The sequence below is a fragment of the Anabas testudineus genome, chromosome 13 (genome assembly GCF_900324465.2).
Source record: "Anabas testudineus chromosome 13, fAnaTes1.2, whole genome shotgun sequence".
Classification (NCBI taxonomy): domain Eukaryota; kingdom Metazoa; phylum Chordata; class Actinopteri; order Anabantiformes; family Anabantidae; genus Anabas; species Anabas testudineus.
The window spans coordinates 14,556,792-14,569,294 of NC_046622.1; the positions used below are offsets into that span (position 1 = coordinate 14,556,792).

The 12,503-nt window shown below is 44.9% G+C and overlaps 2 protein-coding genes across 2 annotated transcripts in view; both read left to right on the forward strand.

Annotated features, from left to right (window-relative positions):
- The window catches only part of clpb (caseinolytic mitochondrial matrix peptidase chaperone subunit B), a 29,468-nt gene extending 27,412 nt beyond the window's left edge, over window positions 1–2,056 (forward strand). Inside the window, exons 15-16 of the mRNA XM_026340764.1 lie at window positions 276–380; window positions 668–2,056. Of these exons, the coding sequence (XP_026196549.1) occupies window positions 276–380; window positions 668–865 (303 nt within the window). The 3' untranslated portion in view covers window positions 866–2,056. The remainder of the gene's footprint in view (window positions 1–275; window positions 381–667) is intronic.
- Window positions 2,057–10,220: 8,164 nt separating this feature from the next.
- Window positions 10,221–12,404, forward strand: phox2a (paired like homeobox 2A). The gene is made up of 3 exons (XM_026378154.1): window positions 10,221–10,518; window positions 11,610–11,797; window positions 11,910–12,404. The coding sequence occupies exons 1-3, from the start codon at window positions 10,296–10,298 to the stop codon at window positions 12,402–12,404; spliced, it is 906 nt and encodes a 301-aa protein (XP_026233939.1). The 5' UTR covers window positions 10,221–10,295.
- The last annotated feature ends 99 nt before the right edge of the window (window positions 12,405–12,503 follow it).

Here is a 12,503-nt window from a genome sequence, read left to right on the forward strand (position 1 = left end):
ATGAGCTCCGATCACTGCTATTGACTGGTGTGTGATTAAAATGCATTAAGGGCCTGTTGATTAGCACTGGCAGACATGTTGCTTGACGGTATCTTCTCTCTGCTGATCCATTTGTCTCTTTCTCTCTATCTCATTACTCCTCGATCCATCTGCGCCATCATCCTCTCTGTCTGATTTGATTGTTTATGATGCTCCTGTATACTGGACTTCTCACCTTTTTTTTTCCCCCCATCTCTTCTTTCTCATTTTTCCTCTCGTGTCCATCCCGCCATCAGGCCAAGCAACGCCATGACATCACTCTTCAGTGGGATCGCCCAGTGCTGGACCTGTTAGCGGGAGGGTATAACATGCATTATGGAGCACGTTCCATCAAACACGAGGTACGGAGATGGTGTAACGAAGCAGGATGTTGAAATGAGATGATCTGTTCTCAAGGCCTTAAAAGAAAAAATGAAAAAGTTTAGTTAATAAATGACTTGTTACTTTTGTTTAATGTAATGTTTTCTCATACGTGCGCACTTCTCATATATGTCAGACAAAAATGTTTCTCAGTTGGATACAAGTAGATATTTGGTCTGTGATACATAATCAGCAGAAAACAAAGCACAGAAAACACCGAATGATTACAGAGCTAAACTTCCCACTAACCTCGTCACTGATATCTCAGGTTGAGCGTCGGGTCGTCAACCAGCTAGCTGCAGCGTACGAGCAGGAGCTGCTGCCCAAAGGCTGCACCCTGCGTCTTTCTGTCAAATCAGAGGGCCAGGAGGAGCGGAGCACACCCAGTCTGCGCCTCGAGGTGGTAGGAGAGGACAGCTCATCAAGAACACTGGACATCCGTCCACCGCTGAGCCCTGAACACTAACAACACAACAAAGAAACGCAGAGGATATAAACAATATATATATAAAATCTCATCATCATCATCATCATCATCATCATCCTACAGCATCAGGAGAATGGATCGTTCTTGATGGATATTCACAATAAAAGTACCTCTGATAACCACAACATTACCGCCTCCTTTTCACTACATACATGCAGTATCTTCATCTTCATGCCAACTTCTCAACAGTGTGCAGTAGTGTCTACCAGAAATGTCCTGGAAACATTAACCTAAAACATTTCACATCACCACAGTTCTTCACATCAGCCGGAACTGAAATCAAGACGTGTGCACAGTTTCATTAGATCAGTTACAGGTGTGGATGAAGAAGCAGCGTGTGTCTGTGAACATGAAACCTCTCATCATCAGTGGACTGATGCTGAAATAAAAGCTGCTGTTTGTTTGTTTGTAGTTGCAAAGTGTTGGTCAATGTCTCTGTTACGTAGTGCAAAGTTACCGTCCATGTTACACAGCAACGAGAACCGACAAAATATTAAATATTTCTTAATATGTGTATTAAGTTAAATGGCAGCAGACAGTTTCCACAGCTTATACCGAAGGATGGACTGCAGAGCGGAAACCAGTTAAGCTGTTGCATCATTTGGCAGAGATGAAGAATGGTAAATTGAGGATTAGTCGTAACACTGAAATATTGAGTGGTTTAGTTTTGCCAATGTTGAATGAATAGCAGCCACTTTGAATTTCTCCATTTGTTGTTGTTGAAGGAAAAAACAAGTATTAATGACCAAAGACGGGGTGACACGGCCTCGGACTGTTGGGTTTTCATTTGAATTCACGTTTCCCACACTGAGTAACTTTCACCAGCACAACCACATGAATAAATGTATGTAAACACAACCTGCTTATTCATTTCCTTTTAGTCCCACATGAAAACGCGTAGCAGTCCATTTGAATTATGGGTAATATAACTGCCTCGTGAATAGTTTCTGTTGATGCATGTTAATGTAAAGAAGTGTCATCGGTCACAGCTCTGGTGCTCTACAGCCTGTGTGACATTAAGAGAAGTTTAAAGTCATAAAAAAATCATATTCAAAGTGTTGTTTCATGAATGTTTAAACAGCATGCGGACAAGGCGCCAAATAAAAACCCAGCAACATTTCTCATTCTTGTATCCCAGCCCTTCGCAGTGTAAATAAAGTCGTCACAACAAAAAAGGGAATTCCTCTGTTTTTTGTCCTGTTTGTCTTGCAGTGACACTCCTGATGGATGGATGGATGGATGGATGGATAGGTGTGTGTGTGTGAGTGTGAGAATTCAGCGCCTGGGTGGGAATTCTGCAACAATAACGCTTGTCCGCCTTGTGAAGCAACATGACAGAGGAATTTCCTTGGTAGCTGCTCAGTGTGGGGGTCTGTGTCGGACACTGGGAGGGGATGTAGAAAGTAAAGTATCTCACAAATACACACACACACTAATGTCAGGAATGTCCTCCCCGTAGAGAAGAATTAGCTGCAGGAAAAAAAAGGGGCATTCACTCTTACTGTGCCCCCGCCTGGACCCCCCAACAACACAGACACACACACGGTCAGTCGTGTCGTTGGAGGAGGAGGAGGAGCTGTAGTGTTTATAAATCATCCCCTGCTTCAATATTTTCTATAGCAAAACACTGCAATTATGTTCTTTAAGGTTAAAACAATTAGTTAATGAGCAGATGTTAGTTTCAGCCAACACTTTTCTGAATATTAATAATCAAATGTAATTTGCTCAAATATAGATTCAATCAACCTGGGAACAAAAACAAAGGACTGTGCAGGTTTTCCTCAACTCTTCCTCAGTTTTCTCTCTTTTTCACCACCCGCCTCCCCGTCATTCATCAGCCTCGAGAGCTGCCAGCTACTCGTGAACCTAAGTGCACTCTGTGGTCGTGTTCATGGTAGTTTGTGCTGTAAAAACTGTGATATACTTGAAATTTGAAGCGGACGCTCTCGATGCTCACACAACTGACCAGCAGACATTTCCAGAAGTGGGACTCTTGAAGTGGCTGCATCTGGACAGTAGCTCGGGTTTTGCTATGATACCTTGAGGCTTTTCTCTTCTCTTATAACCCTCAAACACATCTACACTTTATGGTTTTAGGAAGTCAAGCTGGCATGAGTGTGTGTATGTGTGTGTGTGTGTGTGTGTGTGTGTGTGTGTGTGTATCCATTTACCCTCCCGGAGGAAGACAAGAATAAGAGGAGGAGGAGAAAGAGAAGAGGCTCTTAGTCTGTCCGTCAGGCTATTTCTGACTGCTGCCATTTCTCTGATTAGATTATGGAGAAACAGAAACCTGGCCATCCATCGTTCCAACCTCCCTCTCCCTCTATCTCCCCGCATTTTGCTCACTCGCTCCCACCCCCCACCTTCCACCCTCTCCCTCGTGTTCAGTTCCTCTTCCTCTCGCTCATCTACCTGTTTCTCTCAGCCCATCCCTCTTCCTCTGCTGTCCATCTGTCTCCATCCTGATGCCTCTCTCCCACCTTCTGCTCAGGAAACAAATGGAGGAGAGTTCAAGGTGCAAGCGAGAATCAAAATAGAAAAGTGAGTAAGGGGGTAAAAGGTCAAACATGGCTGGAGGAGAGACACTCACACATACTAAAAACTAAAATAAAGACTATGTTGCTTTGTGACAAAATAGCTTTTGGCCTTTGATGCAAGTCATTCTCCACCCTAACCACATCTGGGGGATGGGAACGAATTGCTTGGGATCTACTGGGTATAGTAAAAGTACACATCAGCCCCAGAAAGACACCATTACTTGGAAGGGTAACATGCACCCAGGGGCAGAGCTCGAGTTAACTGTGAGGCTTTGTTCTGCAGGTTGAATCACTTTGGGTATGTTTGGTTTCGGTGCAGCAGCAGCAGCAGCAGCAGCAGCAGCAGCTCGGAGAGGTGCAGCAGCCAGGTGGAGGTGGTGAATGATGAACGACTACTAGAAGCTCTCCCATTATCATATCTGTCCCCGCTCTTAACAGAGGATTTTCATCCGTGTCCCTCCGCGCTCCTCTCATCTCTCCCTCTCTCTCTCTTATTGTGCTCCCCCAGGAAAGCGATCGATTTCACCTCCATTACCTCAGTCCACTCAGCTCTGCGTAAAGAAGCTGCTCATTCATGCGGCTGTGAAGCAGCTATCACAGCCTCCACCCTGGGACTGGATTTTACATGTTTGTTAAACTGAGTGTGAGCTTGTGGCCGTTCGGGGGGGGGGACAGGGACAGGGACAGCACGACAATCACGTGACAGCCCCCCCATGGGAGAATGAGCATAAAAGACAAATAAAGGACCAAAAAAAAAAAAAAAAAAAAAAGCGCACCAGTCTGTCCTCCTTTCTTTTACAGAAAAGGAACAAATCCATTCCGCCTAATTCGAACCTTGCTCAGGGACAGCTCGCGTGGCAGATTGCAGCCTAATTAGTTTAGAGGGAATTTAATTCAATTAACTTTCCACAGCTCCGCGCGCCCCGCCGCTGGGCTGCTTTCAGAGCGCGGGGCCAGAGCTCGAGATCTAATTAGCGTGTTTGGAGAAGCTCTCCTGCGCGCGGCCATCCTTCGCTGCTCCAGCTGTGCTGTGCGCGTTTGTGCGTTTGTGTGTGTGTGTGTGTGTGTGTGTGCGCCGTGGTCTCTCGGGACCCGTTTTTTTTTTTTTTTTATCCTAAAAAGCTTCTTTTTAAAGTAACATGCCGCGATCCATTAGGGTAATCCAGGTCTGGGGCCGCGGCGGAGAGACGCATGCAGCTGCTCTGCGTCATTTTCTGGCTGATGAATGCACGATGAATTGATGTTAGAGCGGACAAATGAGGATGAGCGTGATTTGATGGCTTCAAATTTATGAGCACGGCTTCGACGAAACGTAAAACCTCTGTGCACCCTCGTTTTTGACCCTTTCTCAATACAACCGGTGGATTTCTTGACAAAACTCACACTGAGCAAACTCATTTACCGCATTCAAGTCAAAATAAAGCTCGGCTGATTGTCTACGGTGTGTGTGTGTGTGTGTGTGTGTGTGTGTGTGTGTGTGTGTGTGTGTGTGTCTCAGGCTTAAATAAAACTGCAGCTTTACAATGATTATTGTCAGTTTTATGTTATTTTCCTCTTCTTAGCTCAGACAGACCTCGACCTGATTTAGATCGTGTGTATCATCACCAGCTGAATGAACACTTGAACGCCCACAGTACAGCACACGCTCCTGTCTTTACTTCTGTTAGATGGCCGCCGTCGTCTCAAGCCGGAGCGTCACGGTGCATTCCGGTAATTGGGGATTGAAATGCGGGGACAGGCGCACCGACGGGACCCCCCGGCCCACGGCCCAACGCCCCCTCCCTCCTGCACGGTCTCTCATCCATCACCGGACAAATCAAATGCACACCGCCCGCCACCGCTGCTGGAAAGACGCGGACTGATGTTAACGGCGGGATCTGTGATTTTTGATTTTACTTTATGTGCAATCAAATCCACCTGCGAGGGGAGAGGCTCTTAAGAGCAGCGATGACACGACACATTTTAGTGACACTGCAGTGGAGAGCTGTGTAAGATCACACAGCACAGCTGAGGATACAGCTGTGGCAAATAAAAAAGAGGCGTGGATCTTAATAATCCTAATAGATTATTAATATACCTACCGAAACTGTGTCAATAAGATAAACATTTGATAGATTAATATTGAATAAAAAATTCCAATTATGGACATGTTATGACATTATCCTGTGTGCATGTGTGTGCCAGTGAATCATAATAGTGAATAAGGGAGGAGGCTCATTTTACGCACAGGGAAATTACGCACAAGTTGGAGTTAAATCAGCGGACTGGTTTCTAAGGCCACACAGTCCAAATAAAACAAACTATCTGTTGCTACAGGTCGAATAATTCAATACGACACAAAACAACAAAAACAAAAGGTCGAATCAAATCCAAGAATAAACAGAGGAGCGCGCGTAGAAATAGCGCATAAAATAATTTTATATCCAATTAATAGATTAAATATAACGGTCGTATAATCAAATTAATTAATTAAAAATATTTGAATATTAAATAATTTTCTCGATTTTATTACTAATAACTTGGAAAGGTGGGTATTTGTTAAATGACTACATCTATTTTCTATCTAATTCCTCACAGACGACACAGCGTCACCAGGAGACTCGACATTAGGCCTGTTCGTGCCCGTTTGTTTTTCCCGGTTACATCTTGCAGCAGCTGTGCAGCAGCCATCAGCTGCTTGTAAAATCAGCATGACTGCAATATGTGTACATGACCAGTTAAGTCTTAAAAGTAGAGACAGAAAGACGAGTTACTATCTAGAGCTGTGGATCAATAGCTGCCTCAGTCCGAAGCAGGAAAACGGCTTTCCGCATGTTCTTCTTGGGGTTTTCATGATGGATGGACCTGGCAGGCTCTCTCTCTGACTGACAGCTTCACTTGGATTTCAGACCACCACCGCGTGTCGCGGGACAGATACCGGGCTGGGCCTCCCGCGTGGCTTTTCTTCAAACCAGTGTCGCTGCTGCCCCATCCTTTACTCATCCTTTATCCCCTGCCTCTGTCCATGTACCTCTCTGTCTCTCTATCATGATCATCCAGCCATCAATCATAGAGAGCAGTTTCTCAGCATCACCATCTTCCTGACACACACACACACACACACACACACACACACACACACACACACACACACACACACAAGTTTTCCTTTTGCGTCGTTAAGGCCAATCAGCATGCAGCCCGGCAGATCTGCAGTCGGTTTCTATCAGAAATAATTACAGTAGCAGGAAGCATATGAGCAGAGAAGGAACAAATGATGGGAATTGAATTAAGATTTTCTCCACAGATCACTTGATTGAAATAAGTTTGTTTTCTCCCTGGAATAATGATCACAGCGTAGGAAAAATGCAGGTCAGTTGTTAACAAATGTAGTTATTTAGTTATTAGAGCAGCTTTTACACCATAAAACCTTAAAAAGAGAAATGTTATTTATTAATACTGTTGGTAGGCTGCAGTTATTTATTATGTAGCCTATCAGGATAATTAAACAGGGCAGATTGACGTTTAAACAGAGTTTAAATTCATTAATAAAGAGAAACATAACGACATATCACTGAGAAATATGATTAAATGGATTTTTTATTAGGCCTAATCAAAATGGATTTTGCAGTCTTCATAATTATTCTCCTGCGACAGTCGAATATATGTTTTCCAAGCGATGTGTGTTTAATTGCTAAAGGATCTTAATGATTTTTGCCAGTTTTTGCGTCCTGACATGTTTTAATATGTTGTTGAATAATGATGCTGATCTTGTTTATTAATAGAAACTCCAGCACAACTCAAAGATGCAACGTGTTAAGCGTCCATAAATTTCCCCCTAATAACCCAGTCCTCCATGGGCCCATAATCCCTATAGTCGGGGTCCCTCTCTTAGGGGCCCTCAGGAGCCTCTAGGGGACCATTGTGCCCCCCTCTGTTGACTCAGACGTCATGAATGCCAAAGCTCCCCGTTACTGTTTCCGTCAAATCGCCCCATGAATGTAAAAGTCCAAAGTTAAAGCCTCCGCACAGGAGAAGTCTCCCCCTGTGCTGGAGCACTATAGGGCGGATTAGCGGCCTGGAAGAGACCGGTCCCCGCTTTGAAGGGATTAAAGTTTAAATTCTTGAAAGCGGGAGAGCTAGGGTCGCTCCTGGCTGCTCTTTTCGGGAAGCAGCGTTTGGCCTGGAGAGTTTAACTTTGAAACAGTTTAAGTTTCTCGGTAAACTAACCTCTGAACCCCCCCCAGACGGGACGAGAGCGCACAACAGACGGTCCGGCCTGAGAGTGGGCCTGTTAATGTGGGAGCCAAACACACACACACATCACAAGGATATTAGTTTACATATGTTATAAATATGTAAAATATTTATTTTGAAGTGATTTAAATAATAAAATGCCGTCATGATCCCACTGAACATACCGGTAATTTAAGCTTGTTATTTTTATTTGTCGAGTTTAGAATAAAAACATCTGTTTTCACTATGAAGTTGTGTTGTCTGACAAATATATGTTTCATGTTTTCCATATGTACATGACGTAATCTGGTGTTTGTGGTATCCTTCTTACCAAGACCAGAGCCTAAAGCATCGAAACTTTATTATAGGCGATATAAAAACACTTTGGTACGTTTCTAATTTGGAGCAATTATTTATGCAAACGATAAAAGTAATTTACATGAATAATTCGTTATTTGAACTGCGGCTTAAAAATAAACAGTAAATAAATAATAGTCAAGAATTAAAAAGCCAGACACACAGTTCAGTCTGCAGCATCACTTCCAAGTGAACATTTTAGGAGCTGGAGAGCGATAACAAATGAGCCAGAGAACATGAAGGCCTGAAACCCTACAGCTGCTTTGTAGCTTGTCTTTTTATTTTATTTGATTTTATTATTTTTATTGGTCCTCGTGAACTCACACCTCTCGTTTCTGGCCTTGCTGAGCTAAGAGGAGCACCTCGTGCCGCCCCGCCCTGCACATCCAGCACTTCCCGGCGACCACACAACAACAAACGCTGGAAACAAACCTTCTTATTAATACTTGTGTGTAGTTTAAGTGAGTACGGCGCAGCCAGCGCGCGCATGCGCGCACCTTCCACTGTGTGACGGCTTAATGACATTAAGGAGCCTGTGGTCAACACGGACAGGGAGCGCGCACTTCAAGGCAATAATAGGCGTTTTTACGCGCGCGGTCGCGCACGAGCCGAATCTAATTAAAAAATAAAAATGTTTCTGCGCGCACGTGCTATGTAATTTAAGGTTGTGCGTGATATTATTTGGTGAAATTTATCCGCTAATCAAAAGCCTGTTAACTTCACGAACAGAGGCTGGAACACAGAGAGCAGCAGCCGTCATGTGGTTCAGTAGCACCACGTTAGGAAACTGCCTCTGTGTGTGTGTGTGTGTGTGTGTGTGTGTGTGTGTGTGTGTGTGTGTGTGTGTGTGTGTGTGTGTGTGTGTGTGTGTGTGTGTGTTGGGGGCCATGTGGGATATGACTTATCACATTCTATGACACCGAACAATAAACTTAAACCAATTTATGAAGCGTCAATGCGTTTACGGTTAGCCTGTCGTGGCTGCTCAGTCGTCTCCGCAGCCGGTTCCCTCTCTAGTCCTATACATCAAACTGACGCTCACTCCGGTGACATCTCCGTAAAAGTGATCGGAATCAAATCAGAGCTTTTAATCTCACCAATCACCGTCACATCTGGACGTTTCCCCCGACATAAAGACTTCTGTGCAGCTGCACTTGTTTCCACGGGCTGTTCCCGGTACTGACCAGCCCGCAGCACCGGCTCTGTCATGGAACATGCACGTTATATCACACGTCAGTAGGTTATTATTCATGTTTTCAATGTTTATCTTTTTGGACCATAGCGTCACGTAAATCAAGTCTATTTTAAAGACAAAGCGAGCGCATTTATTCCCTTTGAATATTTGCTGTTCTGGTCTCGACTGTCTGTTTCAGGCCAGTTTCCCTTTAACGCAACAATCACGTTTCCTGGTTTAATCTCCTGAAAGACCTCTCCTGTCTGAACGCGGAGGTAAGACGGGTTATAAACTACAAAATAAATACATAGATAAATAAAAACACATAACGGACAGTTCGTTTGCTTGAACTCTTGTCGGAGCAGGTTTCTGCTTTGGTGAAACATCAGCAGAAATAAGCAGAACCAAGCCGAACTTAGCCGAGTTGCTGGGGAAAATAAAGAACCATAAAGAACCATAAAGAACCATAAAGCAGCCTTGAGTTAGTCTTGGTTAAAATGACCTGTTCCAGATGATTAAAGTCATATTTAAATAAAACACGCACCCTGGTTTGGTTCAAACTCATCAATTACGTTTCTTTATTTTTATTTTTATTTTGTATTATTATTATTTTAACTCGACCGACACCTGCGAGCTCGTGACGCTCTGGAGCGTGTGGGCGGTGCAGCGCGCGCGGTGGGAGGGGGCATCCGTGTGCGCGCGCGCGCTCGCTGCTGCCATTGTCATGGAAACTAGACCACCGCCTCGCTATTGTCTCGCGCTCTGCCAAGTTTATTATAAACACCGCGCGAGCCGCAGCAGCCCTGTCAAACGGAGCCGCGAGCGCAGAGCGCAAGTGAGGAGACGGACGCAGAGAGAGAGAGCGCAGAGCGAGGACGGAGCGAGGACGCAGAGGGGGGAAGAGACAGCACATCTGGATTATTTCCTGCAGAAAAGCCAACTCAGAGCGAGTCGAGCGAGGCTCCCAGCTGTCAGCGCGCAGGAGTTTACAGGAGATACTGGAGAGACGCAGCGGCTCACGCACGGTGTCTCCTGGAAGACGAAGCAGCTCCACACGCACCTGAAGACTCGGACTCGGCGTCCAGCTCGTCTGTTTGCAGACCGGTGTTCGCACCGGCTGACCTCCATGTATAAGATGGATTACTCCTACCTGAACTCCTATGACTCCTGCATGGCGGCCATGGAAGCGTCGGCCTACGCGGACTTCAGCTCCTGCAGCCAGGCCAGCTCCTTTCAGTACAATCCGATCCGCAGCGGACCCTTCTCCAACCCGGGATGCACCCCGCTGAGCACGGCCAGCTGCACCCTGGGGGCCCTGCGGGAGCACCAGCCCACTCCTTACTCGTCAGGTACAGGGACCTCCTCTGCACGTATCTCTGCAAAGATAGGATGGAGGAATTATTGTCTATTAGAGTGAGAATTACTTTTAAAAAATGCTGAACATCTTGTCTCCATCATTTTATTTTCAGCACTGCTGTTAGTCGATATAAAAGAATGAAGATTTAAATAATAGTTCAACTCACTTTTTATTAGAGAGGTCCTGGCGATCTGTAGGCCGAAACTGTTTTAGATGTATTTCACATTAATTACTTTGATTTCTAATTATATTACTGCTAAATCTAATTTTGCGGGGAGATATTTGCATGTTTAATTAGTAATTAACGCTACCAATTATTTCTAATTATATATATATATAAAACGATGGCGTTGTAAATAAAAAGAGATTTTTTAAAGGTAAATAATAATAAAACAATAATAATAATAATAAGTAATAATAATAATATAAATTGCATATTATTTATAGTATTTATATAATTTATAGAGACTTCAGATTTTCGGATCACTACAAATTGTGAAATGTAGGATTATATATAAAAATAAAAGCTACGACTCACTTTGAAAATATTTTATATTAAATTTATATAAACTTTAGTTACGAGCGTTGACATCGTGTTTAAAATCCACTGACATGAAAATGTCGCCTGGATTATTTATTGCAAAACGTTTGATAATATTATAATAATTATAATTTACCTGCTTGTATTTTTTTAAGTCCATAACTAGTTTAACTAATTAACTTAATTCGTTTTTCGGCTAAATAAAAATCTGAATTTACCAGCATGGATCGACCATCTAAGGATGAATTACAGCCGTCTGACTCCTGGATGCTGTCTTTTAAATCCTCGTTGTTGATGCGGCCTGCTGGGCCTCTCACTTCTCACTGGTCCAGAACAAACCGTAATTAATCAGTAACCAGTCTAAACTGGGCAGAAACAGCTGCTCGACTGTCGAATAAACCCGAAAACAGCTGTTTGTCATTTATAAAATGTCCTGAGATTTTATTATAATCATCCAAGACTAAGCTGCTGTAATAAATTGCTAAAACGTCTGTCATTGTGTTTTCCATCACTAATCCATTCATATATTTCTTTCCTCTCAGTTCCCTACAAGTTTTTCTCGGACCCCTCTGGCCTGAACGAGAAGAGGAAGCAGCGGCGCATCAGGACCACGTTCACCAGCTCCCAGCTGAAGGAGCTGGAGCGAGTCTTCGCAGAGACGCACTACCCAGACATCTACACCCGAGAGGAGCTGGCCCTGAAGATAGACCTGACCGAGGCCCGGGTACAGGTGAGAGGAGCAGGCTTTATTGTTTTAGAGCTGACACAGCCAACACTCTGTTGTTTGTCTACCAGTGTACCTGTAGTCACCTGAAGTGATTGAACCTGTCTGTGTCCTACAGGTGTGGTTTCAGAACAGGCGTGCCAAGTTCCGTAAGCAGGAGCGTGCGGCCAACGCCAAGGCTAACAGCTCTGGTGGCAACACGGGTAGCACCAGCAGCACCGGCTCTGGAGGGAAGAAGGGCGGAGAGCCGAGATCTTCATCGGATGATGATGAGTCCAAAGAGTCCACCTGCAGCCCCACACCTGACAGCACGGCCTCCCTGCCGGGCTCAGCCAACGGGAACTTGGGCAGCCCAGCCAGCCTGAGCCCCAGCCCGGCTCCTGCCAACAGCGGCTACGCGAACACCTCCAGCTCTCCGGTCCTCCAGGGGCTGAAGGCCCCCAGCTGGTCCAGCCTGGGGCCGTCCAACCCGGCCGTGGCCCAGCCTGCTGCCCAGACTCAGGAGATTCTGAAGGCATGGCAGCCGGCGGACAGTATGACCGGGCCCTTTGCTGGAGTCCTGTCCTCCTTCCACAGAAAACCCAACCCCACCATCAAGACGAACCTGTTCTGAAGCACAGCGGAAGAGAAACAGACACTATGTGGTCCATTGGAACTGTGAGGAGCTTGTAGCTTCTGTTGAGACTCAACAGAGACTATAACGTTACATTCA